This window comes from Liolophura sinensis, chromosome 6 (genome assembly GCF_032854445.1).
Source record: "Liolophura sinensis isolate JHLJ2023 chromosome 6, CUHK_Ljap_v2, whole genome shotgun sequence".
Taxonomy (NCBI): domain Eukaryota; kingdom Metazoa; phylum Mollusca; class Polyplacophora; order Chitonida; family Chitonidae; genus Liolophura; species Liolophura sinensis.
In genome coordinates, this window is record NC_088300.1 from 30,620,736 (window position 1) to 30,643,824 (window position 23,089).

Below are 23,089 nucleotides of genomic sequence, written 5' to 3' on the forward strand. Positions count from 1 at the left end.
TTAATTGATTTCAGATAAATGGGTTTATTGAATGACATGTATTTTCACTTTCGGTTGAAAATCTCATAATTGGTAGGGTCTACAAGGACATGTAAAAAGAACTGAGATCTGATCAAAAATTTTCACCAAAATGTCTCAAGTGCACTGTGGAAATTATACCTCACATTGATTCATAAATTCATTTGTATGTCCTCTAAATTACGATTGTCTTCAGTGATACGGCTTTCAGAAGTAAAGTTTGATCATAGACAGATCTTTGTTCTTGTTAATCTACACGAGGTTTCTGTGTCATGTGTGAAATGACACTGCTGCTCCCCCACCCCCACCCCGCCCCCTCCCTGGGGTAGTGCGCTGATTCACTTACAGACATCACAGCAGTGGTTCTCTCTGATTGTAATCATTTTATCTATGTGTTCAGAAAGAAACATTGGTAACCTCCAACCCCAAACCATACTCCCCAAACTCTTATTCCTCACTGTTGCCTCAGTCCTGAATTTCTCAGCCTTTCCAATCTCAGGTTGCTGATCCATAAAATACATGTACATTTAGTTGATATTTTGTTACTTTGAAATCTCAGAAGCTACACTAATACAGTGCATCAAATGTCCTTTCTACTTAAGCACTGCATTGTTGCAGAAATTTGCTCTGTTTTTACTTGTTAATGATTCTACTTGTTGATTGTTTTACTACACTACACTACACTACAGGGTGTATTTCCACTTAGAAACTATAAGTGCTTGAACTTTCATATTCAAATTTGTGAAACGATGTTTTATGCATTTATGTAAATTATGGACTTTTATATTTTAATTTATAGCATCTAGGGTAGAAGTAGAACACCTTGGGTGTTTTCTACCGGTATTGGTTGGCAGAGCATATTTGCAGACTGCCCAGGTGTGCTGTTCCTGTCACACTGAAGGACACCTGTACTCTGGCACGTGAAGGTGACATGTCCTGCCTTCATCTGGCTGTTCTACACCTGCTGAAACTTATATTGATTTTGACTTGCTTCCCCCAGACTCGGGACGTCGGTTTCACTTCATCATGCAACGGAATAATACCATAGCCTTCCCAAGAGAAATCAGTTCCAGTAGCACGCATGTTGTCATAGCCTGTTACTAAAACAGGCTGATAAGCAATGCTAAATTGCTGAGAGCATATTCCATCACATTCGGTTAGAAAGTCATCATGTGACCCAACCATAAAATCATGTACATGTTTATGGCCACTCGACACAATAATTTCATCAGCTCATTGATTAAATGTAATCATCGGTAAGGTTACGCAGACCGCTTAATTTCCAGTAAAGAGAACGACATTCTATGTACTTTAATGTTAAAGGCCATTTGCCGCATAATTCTGTGATAAAACGAGCATTGATGATAAAGTGATCTAATACTTCATAAATACAGCTATCACGACACCTTTCAATGCAGAAACTGAGTTAATCAATTGAAAAGCAATCTTCATAAAATGTTCAGGACTCAGATAACATTGGCTTATCACATTTGTTGCATTTGTCTTTGGTCGTATCAAATCCACTTTATGTTCGCCAAATGTAGGATGTTAATCCTCTCTAGATTGAAATCGCTGTAAATTTGGAAGGAACATAGATTTAACTTTTCATGCATGTTTCAAATTGTTTTGAATATTATGAAGTACGGTCCATGGATTTTAACTTTTATTTCTAATCACACTATTTCTTGCAGTACTTGATGTGTATTTTGAAAATCACTTGATACAAGTACATGTATTTCAATACATTTTCTACGTGTATTTAGCTAATGCAATGGGCAAGATATACAAACATTTATCGTACGGGGGAAGGTCTGGCAACCTTGGATGGTTGTGGGTTTTCCTCGGGCTCTGCCAGGTTTCCTCCCACCATAATACTGGTCGCCGTCGTATAAGTGAAATTTTCTTGAGTACGGCCTAAAATACCAATCAGATAAATAAATAAATAAATCAAACATTTATCCAGATGCACTAAAACAGTATGTATTTGCAAGTCTCATTTTTATTGTTGCTGTATATTGTAGTTACATGGATATGTGGAATGGTCGTGGTTTTTGGTGTATGTGTGTAGAATGGAGATAGTTTTTGGTGTTTAGATATCCAGCTTGGACATGTTAGAGAGCTTAGCAATACAGCAAGATGATAGAGGTCTTGAACTGCAGGGAAAAGCTTGATTTATTGTCTGCGCTGGTACAGCCAGTTCTGTCTCGCCCAGCGTTGAATGTTTGCCAGGTTATATCAAATTGGCTTCGTTAGACTCGGCTTGGGCTGACGATTGCCAAATAACTATTGATTTAATGGTCCGCTTTTTGCAGATTTTCCCTGCTGCAGCTACAGCCTCTCTATGTATGTGTGAGCACCTGCACAGTTTATGGGACGAGCATCCCATTGGTGAAGTCTACAGTAAGGTACACACAATGGTGTTACTGTGCTTTTTGTCCAGGGTGAAATGGGTTGATAAAGTCTCTCTCATTGGTCCTTAAATCATGGTGTTTGTGAGTGAAGGAAAAAGCAGGTGGCCATTCACATGCAACACTTCCTTTCAAGAAGCAAAAATGACTATCAAATACTTGTCTCCAGGACAATCAGTTTGGATTTACTTTAAAGTCTGGAGGCCAACTGTTTGCTACAGGGCAAAACTGCCATATAAATGTAAACTCTTTTTTTATTGTGAATAGCTGGAAGTTCTGCTATTCTGCCCTGCACCAACTTGCAAATTATTACCTGGCTTGATATACCAAATATTGTGCTCTCGAAATTCTTTCATTTTGATGGAATGGTGATATGCATTTATAAGTGTGTGGTTTAGTTTACATTTAGAGATCAGCTAATGTCACACACAGAATTGAGTTTGACAGCCGAGTCCCAGTGATCACTTTTAGTGTCATGGTATTGGGTAAGATTATATATTGTTCAGGCTAAATTCGTACCTCAGAGTACATGTACATAAATTTTCCTCTAGCTTTCCAAAACTGTCTCTTTTCCATCCATCCCTCCATTTTAAGCTGTCTGGTTCAGGTGTGGCCCATTGATAGATTGGACTTTATTACCCTGACACAAGATTACACTTCTAATTTCAGCTACTAATAAATCTACTACAGTCCTTATGTCAGCCTTCCAGTTAACCTTTCATCTGTCTGGTTGTCTTCTTGTGGTAACTGACATTTGTGACAAATCTGACCTCTGACCTCTCAGAGCACCTGTCTGACCTGCCGGCTACCTGCAACAGCCTGCCAACTCTCATCTCACGTCACTCAAACAGCTATGGTGTATTGACCTGTTTGTTGAGGCTTTATGATTTTATACTGAGGACAAGTGGAAACTCTACTGGGCACTGGATATCTTTGGATACAGTTATCCCTTTCTCTTAACATCCTGTTTATGTCCTCTCAAAAATATGTGACTGAATTCAGTTTGGATATCTAGTTTACTCTTGAAGCTGTTATTGTCAAATTTAGTGGTGATGATAATTTTAATTTTTTTTCTTTGAAGATGTGTACATTAAAAAAGAATTATTCCTCCAGGTACATGTAACTGTACTAAAATTTAATTATTTGTAGATACATGTACATTAAGCTTGATCTGTTAAATTATTTAATTTTTTGATTGGTGTTTGATTGTGTTCTTAAGAATTCTTCACTTAAATGACGGCTGTCAGGGTTGGTAGAAGAAACCAGAGTGTCTGTTGTAACACACTGCCATTCACCAGTTACCTGGAAAACCTGCTGACTATAAACTGTAGTCCAAGTGCAGCAAAAGCTTGACTCAAAACATGCGACCTCTATGACAGAGAGCCTGACTACTGCAGTAAGCCAATGCCTTTTAGCCAGCTGGGGTGCCCTGCTACTGTAGATGTAGTATTGTAAACGTTGCATGTTAACATTGTGTATGAGCATCTAGTTGGTTGAGAACTGAATTAGGCTCGGAATGGTTCAAGCTCAAATTAATCTAATTGTAGCAGATGAATGTTGAAGAAGACCACATGTTCCATGGATTGGTTATATGTTTATGTGTATGTGAATTTCAATACGGAGGAATAAAACATGGCTGCCACAGCAATGGCTGTGTACATCTGTTCACGCTGAATGATCAAATATTGGTGCTGGTTGATGGGAGTGGTTCAGAACCAAAATTTGCTTCAGCATTGGAGATCGCAGGACGAGCTTATCCGTGAGCTTATGTGTACGTGTAGTAGTAATGTACTTTGCTGTGGTACAGCTCTGGGTCAGCTTCAGGTCAAGTGACGCATTTGGAAGACTACGAGTGGCTGGCCGTATTTCTGCGCTTCGCATCCTTGAAGATAACCTCGCTGTGCTCACAGAAGACAGCAGATCTGCAGACTTGTTGAACTGACAGCACTATGGCAGGGTCTCTATGTGATTTTTACCATGGGCCTAAAGTGGCCGGTATTGATCTAGTGTGGCAGGGATGGGACGCGAAAACGTAAATGGGACATGAGTGTAGCACAAGATTGATTAAGGCTGGATTTATGTCCCGACTGTCTACTGGACGTCTCTTAGAGCCCTGTATAGACATTACTGTAATCATGGACACATCTACCACAGGTATACCTACATGTGCGTGGAGAGTTCAATACTCATATATAGGTAAAGAAATTGTAAATTCTTACAGAGACAGGATTTTTAAAGAAATAAGGACTGGATTATACCCTTTGCTAAGAACGCATATAAGTTAAAATGCATGCGCCTCAGAGTGTTTTTTCTTTATTTTTAATGCAAAATATTAGTTGTTGTGAAATGTTATTTGTCAGCATACTAAACATTCTGTAGGGGTGAAAAACCATTTGATAACATTTATGGAGTCATCTTTCTGTAATTGAAAATGCATAATTCTAATTTGTCTGTGTGATGTGATCATCAAACTGTGAATGGTGTCATGTTGATTTTTATCTTGTACCACCCACCTACATATTCTGTACATAGTGCATGTAGTTCTGGTATTGCAATGTTCACCTACAGTACCAGTAAGACAGACGAACTACTCTTGCTGTTTACCATACCATGCTGTTCACAGGCTAATCTATGGCGCTCCATTCACTTCGAATAGATCTAGCTGTTTACTTATCACTAGGTCTCATTTTAAACTTTCATTAGACCGCAAATTTGTTTTTCAACATGCATGTGTATTTTGATAGAAAGTGTTCTTTTGTTGCAAGTTTCAGAAAATGACATTCAGTATGCAGTGTATGTGTACGTGTACCTGAAGAAGTAGATGTACATGTATGTCTCTCATTCAACTATGTACATGACTTATAAGCATACATGCACATGTTCTGTTCATTTCTTGTACCTTTCAATAGACAGGCTTTTTATGTGACAGTGTTCTACTTGTTACTTTAAAAGAACAAATTTATGTTATATGTCCACGTATGATAGTAACTTTGTACTGGAATCAAAAGGCAGTCTTTGGTCAGCAGGAGAATGTTTCCTCTTTTGATCTTACCTTGTTTATCGCAATATTTTGTCAGTTAATAAAGGATCAAAAGCCCACAGGTATGGCTTTTGAGTGAAATGGACTTTCAGACAAGAGACTAAACCTTTTGGCTTGCCTTTTCCCCTTTATTCCTGATCGCTAATCTTTATGATCTGGTCTGAAAAACAGCTGGGTAGTGATCCCAGAATATACAAATTATCAGTACACATGTACCTTGTGAAGATCAAATTAAAGTTGCGTTTTTGGCTTGCTGTCACAAAGTGAGGCAAGTTATTTTGAGATAGAAGAAAAATTTTGCCTTTGTCCAGTTAATTGTTTTTTTTTTATGTGTAGCTGAGATTTGAGATCTGGGGACTTGGGTAAATGAACTAAATTTTTTTTAGAGGCCAGTAAACGGTCATTAAATGTTACTTTAGGTGTTGAAACTTTTCTCCAGTAGGATATGATCCTTACCCTCCAAACAAACCTCAGATCACCTCATAAGATCAACAACACTCTCAGAATCAGGCAAAATGTGCAATTTTGCAAGAAATTTACAACTTTGAGTTGAGTCTGTGACATTGATCAGTGAAGGGAACTTTGTATTCTTTCGCTGGTGTCTGAATTGTTTGATAGAAGCGAAAAATGTTGAAGTAGACAAGAACCCCTGCAAAATATGATATCACTATGTGAATTTTTAGATATTTACAAAATATGCCTGTACGAGTGCAAAAATCTGGCTGCTGGTGTACCTGGCTTTTATACTGAAAATATGTAGTGATGTGTATGCATAGGAATCCCCCCTGTACATGAATGTCTGTGCTTCTGACCAGGAATTTACAGGGTAGCTGTGGATATATGTGCTTATGATATGGAAATTTTCAAGATTAAATCGTTGTCATGTTAAGTGATGGATTATGAAGGTTTAAGCCTTGGATTATAGACACGGCACCTAATAAACTGGTTAAGAAAAAATAAGAAGAAATAAAAATTTTGACGCGCACTATATGATTGGCAGGGCAGGTCATCAGCACCTGGCTCTATGGTAACCATAGGTTGTGTTGGGGGGCAGAAACAAACTTATTAATGATTACGGAGTGGCAGTAGGCCGAAAAGAAATGAGCGTGCTGACATTGATGGATGTGGCTTGAGCCAGGTTTACAGGTTGTGACAGGGTTTGGGATAAGGTGTGCTCTGACAGATTGACACAGTGTCCGCAGTTTTTACCCGGGGACGGATTGAGAATAAGACCGGACAGATTATAGCTAGCACTCATGCAGTATACATGGATACATAGGTGCACTTGGGGTGTTATGCTCGATGAACTTTTCCAGAGCTGTGCCTGTGGACAGAATTATTCATGTAGAGATACATGTTGATCTGATATTTGGTAAGAGTTGGTCCGCTGATTTGGTCACATTGCATTTACATTGGGCATAGGGGCTCGTAGTACAGATGTACATGTAATAGAGTTTATATTATGATTTAGAAAAGAGGATTAGAAGTGAAGAGTAGTGGGTTGAATGATAAGTAATTTTGTGGTAGTGCTATTGGATTAACAGGCCAATATAGTAGTCAAAAGTAGGCAACTACAGATACATGTAGTCCAAGTGTAGACAGTAGGCATTATGCTGCCAATTTGTCATTATGGTACAGTATACATGTACTAGCGATTTTCATCTTTTTCTTGCATGCTCATCTACATGTACGCCTCACAATTTAGATTACCTGTAACTTCTCCATCAGGACTTACATAACTCCTTCATCTGCAGCAGCTGCTTTGTTATTGAAAAATGCATTAAGAAAGGAAACTGTCCAATAAATCATACATCTGTGTATATATTCTTAGGGTTAATTATTTAATCCATTGTGTTCTAACCACATATATCATTTGTCCAATCTTTCAGGTCTTGAGGATGTAGTTGGAGGATCAGATAGATACCCAGCTTATTGCGCTATGGTCAGACAACCTGATTCCCAGTCAAGTGTTGTGACGTAACATCGGACATACGGCCCATTGATCAGTATTAGTCTTTGTGACGGGATTATCCGTGTCTTCTGCGTAACTACTAGGATCCATTGTCATACCTGTTGTGTCGTTTCCATGGTTCCTTCAGTCCTTATATACCAGCCAATCAGTGGTCTCCTTGTATAACAGCATGGCTGAGGGTACCATCATGTCTGTGGTACGCTACACTGCGGTGCTTTTGCTTCAGTTTACCTTTACGCACTTGTGCCTGACCTTTGATCTTGAGGGGTCGCAGACATCTTATGCAGCCTTCAGTCGATGGAACCCCTGCCTCAATGGAACCTTAAGTTTTGAATTTAAAACAGACCAACCAAACGCCTTGTTAATGTACACTGACGACGGCGGTAAGTATGATTTTTTCGAGGTCAAACTTGTCGGAGGAATTGTGCGCTTGCGGCTCAATTTGGGCGATGGCACAGTGATTCTTACAGCGGGACACAATGCCAATGACATGCGATGGCACAAAGTGGAAGTGAAGCGATCCAATGAGCAGACGACCATCAGTGTGGACGGAATGTCTCAGTCCAGATCTTCAAAAGGTTCAGAATTTGCATTCGGTGGAGCCTCCAATAACAACGTGTTCTTTGGCGGGATGCCTATAGAGTACAGTGCCACTTTGAACCAACTAGCTTTGCCATCTGTAATGTTTGAACCTAGATTTAAGGGATCTGTCAGGAATATCTTATACTCCAACTGTGGTGGTCCCTTGGAACGGCCTTCCATGGTGGACTTTCAAGGAATACGCAATTCAGATGAGGACCTTTGTGACCAGAGCAATCCATGTGAAAACGGCGGGATGTGCCTGTCGCTGAATAACGGGGTACACTGTGACTGCTCCCGCACGGACTACGAGGGAAAGTTTTGTAAAAGGGGTAAGTTGCTCAGCCTGTGTTCTTGATGTTGTTGTTGTTCTGAGGTTGACTGCAGACAATGACTGACGCAGTATCTATGTGAACGGGTAGCAGTGTTTCATGATGAAAGACACACTTAATTACAAAGAAACATTGATCAATACACCTTTACATTTAGACTGTAAATGTACATGTACACTATGCATAGGGGTTCCTGAATGTGCATGACTGTTTGAGTAAACATTTAGAACTATTATATACACCATCCTACTATACATGCACATATCCCGGTAAATTTACATTTAGATACATGTATATGTTTTGCAAAAGTATTTTGTCATCTTGGTACTGTTTTGCAAAATCCAGCATTGTACAATAAGTAACTCAACATCAATGTACAAAGAGTTTTTTTTTTTTTTTTTTTAAATATGCTGAATATTTAAATGGTGCTGTCTGTTAACATTTGAAAGTTTCGGTGACAAGAAAAATTACAAATTTGCATGTACATTGGCAGACAGTGTCAAAAGAAGTCAAAGGTAATGCTTTACTTGCACCTCAAGAGAAAGGTGCTCATAGTAATATATTTTTTTTTTACAAGAAATTCCACAAAAATGAATTATTTTGGGGGTTTTGAGACAATATTGATCACATGCATTTTTCACATTAATTTGAGGGTCTGTATTGAAACTTAAATCAGAATGATCCTAAAGTTGTTCATCAGAGATAATTTTGCAGAAAATAACTATTTTCAAAACATTTGGTAGGCAGATAAGGGGAAATTGTTATGAAGGTAAATTTGGTTAAAGATTTGTGCGGCGGGTTGAGTGACACTGATTTTGTGGCAGTGTTAACGTTCACTTCGCAGGAACTTGGTTTGGAACCAGCATATACCTTAAAACCTCAACAAATTCGACCACAGACACAGTTTTTGTTTTGGCCTATTACACGAATTTTACCTGATCTGGATATGTTCGTTTTACAATTTTGGTGAAATTCATATGTGCCCTTAACCTGAACATCATATTTTATTTTTCAAAATCTTATGAATTATGCTTTAAAATTAGATATAAAGTTTTACCTTACTGGTCGAATTTATTGAGTATTTAGGATACATCAGGAGAGGTCCACGAGGGGAATAATCAGTCATTGTAACAACTATACACTGTAGTTGCCTATTGTATGGATCTATCAGGACATACCCACGTGCTGATAAATAGCTCTATCCTGCTGTATGATAAGGTCCTATTATTTGGCCATAAGCCATAGGGTTGACATTGTTAAGAGCTGTGGTCATTTTGCTGTTCAGTCGAGCGGAAAACAACAAACTTCCGACAGATTGATTATGACTTTTATGGCTGCTTGATCTGATCAAAAGAAAAAAAAAACCATGACCAATAAATCTTTTGATATTGGGGAGCCGATCTGGCTGGGCAAGTACAGATGTAGTGATTTTAGATAGAAATGTAGGTATACCTTCCTGTGGATCATGCATCCTATCAATTCTTAAACTGTTCACCTGTCGGAGGCAAGTTTGAGACAGACTTGTCACTTAAAATACATTGTCTTGTGTTTGTCTCCCTGTAGAATGGCAGATGGGGAGACACATGTACAAGTAGTCAGTCAGGCCGTATATATGCTGGCCTTCATGTACACATACATAAAATATGCACATTATAATTCAATGTTACATAAAACAATTTGCATGAATTGTGAACATGATGAAAGCAAATATAAAATTGTGAATGAAATTAAATATGTCAGTGTACGTTAAATAGAAATTAAAATGTTTGTCTTAAAATCTTTCTGGCACCTACATGTAATCACCCTAATTTTTCAACCTTTTCAACCTTGGGGTGTAGGGAAATAATTTACATTATAATAATTTTATGAAGCTTGCATCTTTATTGGCACAAACACATCATTTTAGCGCAATTTATATAATAATTCTATGCATAAATTTCAATGAAAAAATTCCTTTAGAGGTTGAAAAGTTTGAAGATTTACAGTACATGTACCAAATTAACAAGCCCAACCCATCCCTCATGTACTGATGTTAAAGCAACGTGAATTAAGTTAAACATCATTGCCATTCATTTCACATCCAGGATAGTAGGTTTTGAACTAATAAACACTCTTAAATCAATCCATGCAAGATTGAAAAAATGCAGAACAAGGAAGAAATGATTGCCAAATGGAAATTATTCCTTGTACCTGTGCCAGATATCACCGTTGTGACTTTGATATTGTTCCAGAGATTTGCAAACCATTTACAATGATCATTTGTAATTTTATAGAGAGTTCAATGAGTTACAGTTACAGTTAAGTTCAGTAGCCTATGATACCCTTGTGGAATGGTTGTTGCCCTGGAGAACGGTGTGTACATTTAAATGGAACACTCAGGATTTAGACCAGTTCCTTGATTTGGTTTGATTAATTGGTGTTTATGATGGTGTTTACTAAACTAGTACTTTTTAAAACTTGCCAACTTATGCATGTAACTTACATGTTCATATATTTAAAGTTTGTCGTAGAGTGAAAAAAAAGAAATTTCAAAATTCTCTATCCCAATTTGAAATTGAACTTGTGGCTTTTCTTATCAGTTGATTACAAGATAGGCATCACAACCACACTTTGTTACAGCCTTAGCCTGCTGTTCCATTTACTTCTCCAACCCATGTACATGTAATCTCTGTCAAACCAGTTCCAGGTGTCACAATGTCCATGATAAAATTGATTGATGATGCTGAAAAAAATAAGTGGTAATGTTGAGAAATATGTGATTTTAGACTAGTTAACAGTCACCCCTTTTACCATCAATCACCTGAAGTACATTGACGTTAATGGTGTTAAAATACATGTACACTGTAACATGACAGACTAGTTTGGTGGAATCTGTCGTTTTCATGGACCTGGGAACTTTTTGACTTCAGTTATAAAATAAATGTACAAGAAGGTTAACTGTTTCTGTTAACATTGTACATGTAGTTAGAGATGGTAGGCAATGGTTACCTGTTTTACTACACGGAGTAATATAGGTGTATATATGTATAGGTACATGTATAAACCAGATGACCTGCGTGTAACTTACACCTGGCTCATACAAACTGAAAGGTGACCTGTTTTACTGCACCGAGTAATACAGGTGTATATATATGTACAGGTACATGTATAAGCCAGATGACCTGTGTGTAACTTACACCTGGCTCATACAAACTGAAAGACCTACGTGCATGTTTGCCTCTGGATTCTGAGAATTAAATTCATGCCTGGACACGCTGAAAAAATAGAGGTTTTAGACATAAAATTTCAGTATAAATCTAGATGTATTTTATTCAAATGGATATATAAATCAACTGACACTAAATATGGGTTGTCTGGTTGTATTTGAGTAGAGGAATATTTGCCAAAAGTATATGTACATATATGTGGCAAAAGTTCAGCAAATTTTGTCAGAGGCAGACATCTCATTAGCTCATTCTTCCAAGTAGAATATCGTATTGCAAATAGTTGTCATGTGACCAGTTTGTTATTCACAACACTTCCACGCCATCCTGTTCTTAATATGACTAATAACTTTCCTGACAATTTAAAAGTATCTTTGCTATATTGTCGTTGTCCAACAAGTTCTTGATGTTTTCAAAAGCACCTTTTGGGGTGGAGGGTATAAGATGATGTTGTAAACATTTGTTATTGTAAAGTCTCATATTGACCGACATCGAAATAATGTACTGTAAGCGAAAATAAATATATGTATATATATATATATATATATGATGCCTACACATACATATAAGCACTATAAATGGAGATTGCAACATAACATCCCCATTTGTGCCTCTAAAGTGCTTTCACCTATGAACATGTGATTGGATAAATCGGTTTTATGCATCCCGTAAAAATGCTGACAGCTGTAGTGAAGCCATATTGTGGTCATTCCATCATAAAACACAAGTTAGGGCAAAGATAGAGGCCCAGAGGTGTACTAACAGAGTACCATGGGGAATACCAGCACTGGTGTTAGGTACATTTTATACAACATGATCCATGTATGTTAACTCTATCATTGCCCCCTCCCCCTACCACCCCAAACCCGGTCTTTGTGCAGCAGACACGATCAGATAGTTTCCCGACCCTGAGTTCTGATGGAGGATAATTTACTGGCTGCGGTTTTCAGTTTGGATAATCAGATTTTGACTGGAGCAGACATTAGTCCAGCCTCAGCCTATCAAATTCATTTCTTCCGTCTTCATCAGCAGTGGCTGCGTACTTCACGGGTAATAAATGAGCACGTCTTGGAAAACCTATGGATCTATAAGCTTATGAGAGGCTCGTCCCATGATCAATACACCATCTAGTTGACTTTATGACTTGAACCATGCAGCCCAAGACCCAGAACAGCGACTTTTATTAAAAATCATCAATTATCAAATTACATGTTATGTGAAGATGGTGGAATGGTCCTTTGGAAGCTTCAGGCTGTTGGAGGTAAAGACCCATTTTAACTCCAATACCAGGACGTGCAGGTCAATACCTGAATGCGCAGGTGCTCTTGACACTGAAGGAATTTTAGGCAAAATCAAAGTGCACATGCACTGAAAGGTATTATGTGCAAATGTGTGATGCAATGGCGATGACCCAGGAGGCGTTTACAGATGCGTTTGCAGAATGTAAGTCGGGCCCACGCTGGCTTCCTGGGAAGTGGGAAGGTCTGAATCTTTCCATTCCCATTCCTTGGAAAGCCGATCAGATTTTTATGGTAGGTTACTTGATTTGAGAAACGCACAACTGTTTGGGGTGGGATAGTCTGATGGCACCTATAACATTTACATACATCAGTCCCTGTGCAAGTGGGCATGTAGTTTAACAGGAAATCTGTATAAAAAAGGATGCAGCAATGTTGTTTATTCACTGATGGTGTCAATATGATTAAAACCAACATGGAAAAAAATGATTTGTAAATCAAAACTGCTAACAAAAAGAATTCCAAAAAAAATGTTATTTCCAAAGAGTGCACATGCACATATTCAACTATGTTTTTACATACAAACATACATGTATACATTACAGTGACCTATAACTTGTAGGTTAGAGACCTAAATCTGCCAGACAAACATTGCCAGCGACAAAGTCAGTTTGTCAATTCTATAGATCCCTAACCCCACCTCACCCCCAAGGTTCTACTATGACCACTTCAATGGCAGCATCAAAACTGTGTCCCAGATTTAAACCATCCAATAATTTCTTATTGGTGAACATTTCCCATTCTGCGGGATATTTCTTTTGTTAGTCTCTCCTGAATACAACCATCACCAACTGAGGCTCCCCTCTGTGTTGCTATTTTCACTCTCTCTTATGGGAAATTTGTTTTGAGTCCTATGTCATTTTGGATTTGTGACAACAGCTGGAAATATGCCGTACAAGGAGCTTAGCTGGTGAAATCTGTCTAGATGAGATTTTAATGAAAGATTTTGTGGTCTGGACAATCTGGCTTGGCGGACTTTGAATCAGTTGGGTTGTCTGAGACATCAGATCTCTCAGTCTTGCATACAATCTACAATAATATCTTGTCACATCTGCAGACATCTGGATATAAGTTTTGAAGTAAATACAAGTATTTGTTGACATGTACATGTACACAATGACGTTTTTAACAGTACAATCTACGGTCAATAACAGGGTGAAATTGTGGCGTACCATAGGGGCATGCCATAAAAATTCTTTGTTGGTCGTAACCTAACCCTATCTGAAAAACTAGGGTAAATGCAAGACAGGGCTTCTAATGAAATTAATGGTGAAAGAAAAAAAACTTCCTCAACATTTCATCTGCATATGCCACAAGAGTTCTTTCATCTTGTATATGGACATCTTAACAGCATCATTTGAAATTCCATATGTCAAAAACCACAGTCATATGTGGGACGAATTCCAACATTATTGCGGACACTTCAGTTTCTGCCAGCCATAAACTTGAATGCCATAATATACACAGGTGTATTAAGCAAAACATTCTTGAATACATAATCATGTAAAATCAACTTGCATTGAAGATTTAGATGTCAATTTCATTCTAATACTTTTTACTTGTTTTTATTTGGACTTTAATGCTTCTGTAAGCACTTTTTTCAATAGTTTAACTGCGTGTTATGCTTGATTATGAAAAATCAATTCATATTTTGTATGTAGGAGACTGTTACACTTGGGTGACTGCACTCACTGATAAGTGAACCATTCTAAGGGAATGAAAGGAATCATTCCCTTTGCTATTCCTGAAGGAATGCATGAAAAATTGTATTTTTTCAAGTACTTCATGCAATGTGCATTTAATTTCCAAATGACCAGAGCAATAAAGGGTCCTTTCCAAAAGGCTAGATCTGTGATCTGTGCTTACTGATTCATTCTCAGGCCTAAACTGCTGCTCCTGATCGCTTTCAGTAATAGTTGCCATGATGGAGCGGTAGTTTTCACCTCGCCGGCGTCTCTAGCTTGCTGCTCATTTGCATATCTCACTAGCGGTGTTGGGCGGTCAAGCAGTCAACACCGTTGGGAAATTGATTTCCCAGAAGGCCTAGCAAGCCTGTTAAGTCCTTCGCTTGGGCTCACACCTGCCCTTGCTAACTCTCCATTAATCTGCAGCTGATGTTAAATACTGGAATGCCAGTCACTGTTCTGCACCCAACTAATGCAGCAACAGCTTTTTTTGACGGCCATGCAAAACACCGTATCTCTTTAATGTGTGACTAATCATGACACTTATGCGGTGTTTTACTGCTTCATTCAGTGTTGTAAACTGTAGGTTAAATTACTGGTTTTGCTGATATTCTTGGAATTTTACTACACTTAATTTCTAATTTACTACAGTTAAATCATCCCATAGGCTCTGTAATTGAACATTAACCCGTAGTTTGCTGGTGACATTAAAATTTCTCGCATCTAAGTCATCAAGACATTTCACCAATGAGCACTTAATTTTTAAAATTCTTTTACCCTGTGGTATCTTTTCACAGATCTACTGAACAAAATGAGTGGGTGAGTGAATGCTTGGGATCTGTCGTATTTAACAATTTTTCTGTCATATGACGACAAAGGAGTCCTTAGGGTGCATGTACATGTTATGTGCCTCCTTGTTGCAGGATGGATTTCCATTGCTCTTTTATCTAGTGCTGAGACGACTTACCGAAGGCAAGTAAGCCGCCCCGCCCAAGCCATTATACTGATACAGGTCTGCGCGCTAACCAATGAGCCACTGAGATCCCTGAGAAAAGAGAAACTCTCCTTGTTATAATTATATGTATACTGGCTGACAAAAACAGAGCAGATCTCCCAAAAAATTAGAGGAATTAGGTATCAGGGTGTATATATACATGTATATAAAGGTGAGTCTGCAGAGTTTTATCTTTGACACATTGTTAACATAAGCAAGATTTGTGTATATTTTCATGCGTGTGTGCATATATACATGTACCTAAAGCTTGGATTCCTGAAGATAACATGTAGTCCTGATCTCAGACATATTGTTAACTCCCTCTGGGCCATTCGGGTGATGGTTGCGTGCAAGTGTCATGTGGGCAGTAGGGTGTACGCGTAGATCTGAGGTAAGCATTTGGGGGTAAGCCGGGAAGAATTTCCCTCAAATGATGGACAAGAACACGAAAAACGCCAACAAGGAATTGTTAGAGGAGGGCCAAATGGTGCTAGGGCGGACTTGGATCAATCGGGTAATGCCACCTGGAGGTTTGCTGGATAAACTGCAATAGCACTCTTACACTGAACAGGGAAGTATTTCTCATAGGGGTTTGTAAAGACTTTTCTGGATACGACAACAACAAAGCATCAATTGGTAGTAGGCTCTAGGGCCTTATACTTGTTCAACCCTTCACTGTTAGGGTGCGAGACACTTGTTGAAATTGCTACAGAAACCAAATCGACCCAGACTGTAAATACTGGATGAAGCTTTTATCAGAGTTTTACTCATACTTGGAAGGACACCTATGTCACAGCTACAACTGTATGACAGAAGTCGTGTGTACCTGGAATGATGTACTAGTATATCTGTCATGACTGAAAATTTCTCCCTGGAGTTTAGTACCAGAATTTTGATGTTAAATTGAACTTTTTGATCAGATGCTGGGTGTGTGGCATTATCATGACTTAATATTAAAAGTACATTTAATATAATTATGGCTGATCAAATTGATGTAGGCCATGCCATGCAATACCTTTACTGCTGAAGTGACATTCAGTTGTAGTCTCTCACTCATTCAAAATAATATTGCCAGAAAATTTCATGCAAATGGCTGAGACTTTGATCAAGAAACTTTCAGATGATGCAAGTGTTTATTTTATTTTGCATTCTTTGAACAGTTACAGTATTTATCAGACAAAAATGGTTCTGAAGGCAAATAATAAAAAGTGAAGTTGTGAAAGGCTCACGCATGATACACATGCATATGTATGTGGAGGTTAGTACTTGTACGTGGTAACTTTGACTTAAACTCTGGTACATGTTATAGTTGCTTGCGGCCTCTGAATTATTTAGTCACGATGGCCATGCTCTAAACACTGGGTCCCGTAAACTGTGGTTTTCACCAAAGGCCAGATTATGCAAGGTAATTGAGTCAGGCTGTGCTTATATGCTAGCTGTTCAGATGAACAGGAAGAGAAGACCTGACAGCGTTAATTAGCAGAGTTAATTAGTCAGTGTGAACACTGTAATTGATAATGTCAGGCGGTAGGTTTGTAGCTGTACCGAACATGAACTACTGTGTTTGTTGTCTGTATAAGTCTGACCACATTGGCATGTATGGGCACTAGTGGTCTGCAGGCTGGTATAGGTAAGACTTGGATCATATGATGTCTCAGCGGAAACTAGTGCGTTCTCGGGTTGTAGTGATAACTCCCATCTGATTGGTTAAGATTGATAACATGGTGTCACTTTAGATTTTATCACTGTCTAGGTTTTTGCTCACTTTGAACTGTGATATTTCATGTATAAAACGCTAATACATGTATATGGTGTGGCCAAACATACATGTGTAACACTACAAAAAAGTTTATAAACTTTCTTCTTAGGCCTAAAAATGGCGCTGAACTACTGTTTTCAAAACACCCATTTCTGAGTCCTGAAATTAAGAAGCCAAAACAAATAGTCCAAACAACTTTGTTGGGATGGGGGTGTCGGTGGAGTGGGGCAGGTGGGGGACAGGCGGAGGGGGGGCAGGTGGAGGGGGGTGCTGAGGCACTAAGCTGGTCCTAAGTTCCCAGTATCTTCATCAGTGTGGTCATTTCCGAATGTATCCGACCATTGACAGAAAATGTGTATAAAATAGAAGGGGTGATTCACTATGCCTCAAAAATGAAAATCTTTTCTCTTTTTGGGGGCACACCTTTCTTTATTTTTCTTGATAGCGTACTCTTTGTTTTATAGAACATGTACCTTTTCATACATCCTTTAAACTCTTTTGGGTAGGATAATATATCAGAATGTGTTTATATACATTTGATCTAATGGTGTCCATTCTTTTATGTAGTGAGATCGAATTATTGGTGATTTCAGCTTGGGGCAGCTATTAAACCCTGTCTTCATACCTGCTTGGGGCAGTAACTGTACACTGCCTGTAATATGGACATTATGCTAATGAAAATCTAGATACATATTGTAACGTGGGAGATATTGTTCATCATTGACGAAAATACCTTTAAAGTGAAACACAGCATCTGACTTATGTTTATGTCCACTGAAAGACAACTAGTCTTCAAAGTATCTTAAACCGGCATTAAATATTTTTTGAGATTTTTCTCAACCCTGTAAAAATTAAGTGAAACATCGTCTTTACACGGCTTCAGCAGGCCTCCATTATCAACAGCAAGGTGACGTCATGTCTACTCTAGCTCTCTGATGTCAAAGGTATTTTCCATATGATAGTCTAAGCAGTAGCCTATGGCAGATAAAAGTTGTGGACTTCGGCGATGAAGGCCCAAGTGATAGATATAGTTTTCTCAGAAAATGGACATACTGGAAGAATATTTCTTCCGCTGCTTGAAATGTTGATACAGTAGGCCTACTATGTAATTTACAAGGAACTCTAGCGACCCTGTTTAAATAGCCCACAGATGCAGGGCCAGGGTATTTCATGTTCAGGCCGCAGCCTCCAAAGGGATGTGCTGGTGATTTTGACCCCTATTAAATGTTTACAAGATTGTTGAACAACTATATGTAGATTCAAGCTTTATTCTGAAACAAATGGAAATAAAGCTAAACACCACTGAGGCTGATCTTGGCAGTCAACTGTCACTGGACTTTATGCTTCAGTTTTGTAGCAGTGGCTTCTAAGATGAAAGCAGTGCTGACCTAGTTATTGCAGACGTCAGGGAAAGCACCTTGGCTTCAACAAGGCGTTTCAATGATTTGACTGTATTTTTTGAAAGGCAAACATCCCTTGTATGCGAGGAAGATGAAGGGGCAAAATTTAAATTCTTCAGTTGTAATAAATTCAGAGAAAAAAAATTGTGTCATAAGATTTAATTTAATTTTAAGCGTTGTCTGTTGAGATACCATCTTCTCATTCCCATAAACCTTCGGCATCACTAATGAATTTTGCACTGACTGATATTTGTTATTTAGAAACCAATGACTAAAGGCTAAAATGAACGACAACCAAAATTTAAAAAAAAATGCAGTTTGGGCTGAGGCGACATGCTACTGTCTGACATAATTTGTGATAATGTCGTTGAATATTACATGGCTTGTAAATCAACTGAATTTATGTCTGTGGTGGTCGGTAAATGATACGGTCTTGCCCCACAACACTTTGCGAAATTGCCCTTTTGCTACACGCAACTAAATCATTGTAATCAATCTCAAATGATGTCTTCTGCAGTAGTTCTGTGATATCATATGTCACCGCATGTAGTAAATGAGCAAAGGCTATGTCATAGCTTAGGCCATGCAATCTGATAGCAACATGTTTGATTGGATAAAATTCTCAAGATGGCTGCCTCGACTCACACAAGCCATTTGTGCAGTATTGTCTTTTTGTTCTACATGATATTCATTGAAATCTCATTGAAATAATAAGGTATGATACTTTTTACAAAGCTTGAGTATCCTGCTTTTGATTGAAATATGTTTTACCCAGGTGCTGTCTTTCACTTTAAACAGTATTCTTGAATTTGCATTCTGTCATTTTTCTTTTACTTGTGCATATGTAGTAGCTTTTTTTATTCTCACCCACAAGTTGATCTTAATAGTGAAAAGGGGCCTTTTACGTGGTTCTTTGTTTGTTCACTGGCTGTTTCTAATTAGCTGTGGTATTTATGCAGTTGTAAGTTTGGGTAATCAAGCGGACACATATTGTAAGGGTTGATTACCAGTGGTATGTATCTATGACATCTCAATGCACATTGTACCCCTTGTCATATTATTTACATTATCCATCATGAGCAAGATAGGACCAATGTCTGTAAAATGACTGTGTTACATAACGGTAAATAGGTGGTAATTACGTGTAAGTATGTGTATGTACTGCCTGTCTTCTACGCTATTAAAGTTTTAAATCCATTCCGGAAAAAGAAAGTTAGATGCTCCCTAGCTTGTTAATATTTAGACTGTGCTTAAGGATGCTCTTGTGATGGGTAGCCAGTTAACATACAGCTGATAATTGGCTTAACCTCTGTTTACAATTTGCACCAGTGAAATGTTTACAGTTTGTAATTAAATGTAAACGGTTGCTACCCAGGTATAATGAAGTTCTCACGCAAAACTCAATTTGCATCAGAAAGGTAAACATGAACATTTGTATGCAAGGTCACAGGAAGACAAGTACAACCTGATTATTAAAGCATGTTGAAAATTTGAAAACCATACTTTGTTTCATCTGCCTTAACTTTGTCATTGCAACATTTTTGGGGGTAATATTTAAAATCTAATCTTGTTCTTAGGAGAAAGGGAATCCAAATAGGTTGTGGTGGGTGGTGGGTAGGGAGAAAAACTGAAGCTTATAAATCTGATTGATGTGTAATGCAAGAAAAAATTAGTAAGTGTTTAAAAAGCATTTAATATTTTGATTACAATTAAGATATTAACAGCTCGGAACATTTTGTTGCTTTAATTTCTTGCAATGAAAGGTAAATTACATTTTTACAAATACATGCTCCAGAAGGGACACCTCCAGGGACAGTGAAGTATTTGTCTAAAAACTAAGTGGCCTTTTAATATATTTCGTATTATATTAACAGTTCATATTCAGTGTTTGACTTTTTTCCAGTACATATTTCAGAAGCTGTTTGCGCAGTTGAAACCTGTATTTTACATGTTTGTAGGAATCATTAAATTCTGCTTGGAAGGATTTCATTGTGAAATTGATCTCCCAATGTTCTCCGAGAAGCTTTTTTTGGCAAACTGCCAAACTGAGATAATTTAATATTAGACACAGTGTTGGGTTTGAGAGAGCGATTGCCCTGGATATATGATAAGTATGTACATATAGATAAAAGTGCCCATCAAAATCCAGGTTATCTGGGAAAACTGGTTTTTGTGAAGGAGTACAGGGTTTTGTTATTAACATGGCTTCCCCTTCTACCCTTCAGATCAGTTCTCAGGTCAAATTATGAAAGTAGCTGGGGATAAACGAATATAAATCACAACCATATAAACCAGACATGTCAAGATATGCCCCCAATTGATCCACTTCATATTCCCCATCAGGTTTGTTAAGGGTTTTTTGTAGGCACCAAGTACATACATTTATACATTTTGGGAAGATATTCAGTAGCTAGTAGCAAAGTTCTTTGACTTTTATGTACATGTATATGTAGGTGGCCATCACTGCATCAGTCACACCAATTAATTCTGAATTAATTTTAATTTAGGGACATGTACATTTAAATTTAAATAGGATCAGGCTCTTGGGCTGAATGGTTAGCGTGCTAGAATAACTCAGTGACTCAGGAGCCTCTGGAGTTCAAATCCAGCTCGTACTTATAAATACATATACTTTTTTTCCGTTTTACATAGAATTGACAAATGTAGATCTATACCTTATTGGCCATCTCAGTGTAATTGACAGTGTGGAGTGAAAAAACAGTTTAAGCACAAATGGGTAATTTAGTGTATGTCACTAGAGATGATTGTATCTTACTGTATAAGCTTTGTTTTATGTTGATATCATCATGGTTTGTGAAAGTGTATACACCTAAGTTGTATGTTTCCCTGCTATGCACTGAAAGTTACGGGCTTCCCTTTCATGTGGGTTTTTGTGGTGGTACTGTACCAGCAAAGACTTTGTTTTGATCTAAGCAAAGCTGACAACATAAACTTTGGCCATGCAAACATAACAATGCTCAAAGGTAAAACAATTAAGTTAACACACCTGTCAAAAGGAAAGTACAATTAAAGGTAATGGCACAGGAAATTTGACATACTTTTATTGTGTATTTAGAGCTTCCTGTCACACATTCTTTTGTTCTTTCTATATTAGTTCCCACGGAAACTGAAGTTTTCTATTACTTTGCAATTCATTAGGTTTAATACAGAGACTAGAATTTTTCCTTTGAAAAAAAAACAAAAAAAAAAAAAACAGAACTGCAGATTTGCATAGTTAGCAGGGTTTGCGTAGTTAACAGTATTTGCATTGCACTTAGCATGCATCCAGTAGTTCAGGTTATCTTCAAAGATAGGCTTTTTGTGAGAAATTTGTAATAATAAAGTTAAGACAATTTTTGATGTCATATGAGACAGTGTATCATTTGTCAGATGCATGTGCATGTAAGCTACGGTGTAGTATTGTTGATAGGTATCCTGTTAGAATGATGTTAATTCCTGAAAGTACATAAGAGTTTTTCACTTGTGTGAATGCAGTCAGGTTTATGGGTATGTGGTTAACCAGAGTCCCTGAAATTCTGTGCCATTGACATCAAGTACATGTATCCAGCAAACATCCCAACTCACATATACGCATACAGCTGAGGCCGCAAAAGCTGTATTTTAACTCACGACCTAATCGGTGAAGTGTCTGATAGTTATATTTGGCGGGCCCTTTTATCTCTGAAATCATCAGGAACCAACACTGCATGGGACTCCTGTTGACATGTACACATACATGTATATGGAATAAGTTTCTTGTAGGCTCTGCCCGATTTACTTCAGGCTCTGTCCAGTGTACTCTAGCTCTGCCCGTATTACTCTAGGCTCTGCCCGTATTACTCTAGGCTCTGCCCGGTGTATACTAGGCTCTGCCCGCTTTACTCTAGGCTCTACCCAGTTTCCTCTACTGACATTTGTAACCAGTGCACTTTTCTGTAGCTTCCAGGTCAGGTTTTATGGTTGCTCTGTTTTTGGTTGTTGCTCTGTTTTGGGTTGCCCCTTGAAGAGAGTTTTCTGAAATGCCAAAACTTCCAGTACACGGGTTGATATCTTATGATGGATCTGAGGCCGATTGCACAAAGCAATCGTTGGCTAAGTTGATTGTAGCTAACATGACGACACATGCTAAAAGCATAAGGTGGTTTGCATGGTAGTTCCTTAGGCTACGGTTGCTTTGTGCAAGCGATCTCAGCTGGGCTCAGTCAAAAAAACTTTGTTTTGGCAAGATGAATACCTTAAGACAAAAATAACATAATATAAATCTAAACAAATTGAGGATCGATTTCATTGGTAAGCCCTCTTTTACATATGAATCTGGCTAATGCAGTGTAGGATCGTGCCCTATTCAAATTTGAAATTATGGCTGAGCCTGTGACCTGACTCTTCCAAATGAATCCTTAT

General features: G+C 38.1%; 1 protein-coding gene across 1 annotated transcript in view; it reads left to right on the forward strand.

Annotated features, from left to right (window-relative positions):
* LOC135469371 (neurexin 1-like) overlaps positions 1–23,089 on the forward strand; it is a 112,851-nt gene that overhangs the window by 21,336 nt on the left and 68,426 nt on the right. Inside the window, 1 exon segment of the mRNA XM_064748002.1 lies at positions 7,356–8,349. Within this exon segment, the coding sequence (XP_064604072.1) occupies positions 7,608–8,349 (742 nt within the window). The 5' untranslated portion in view covers positions 7,356–7,607.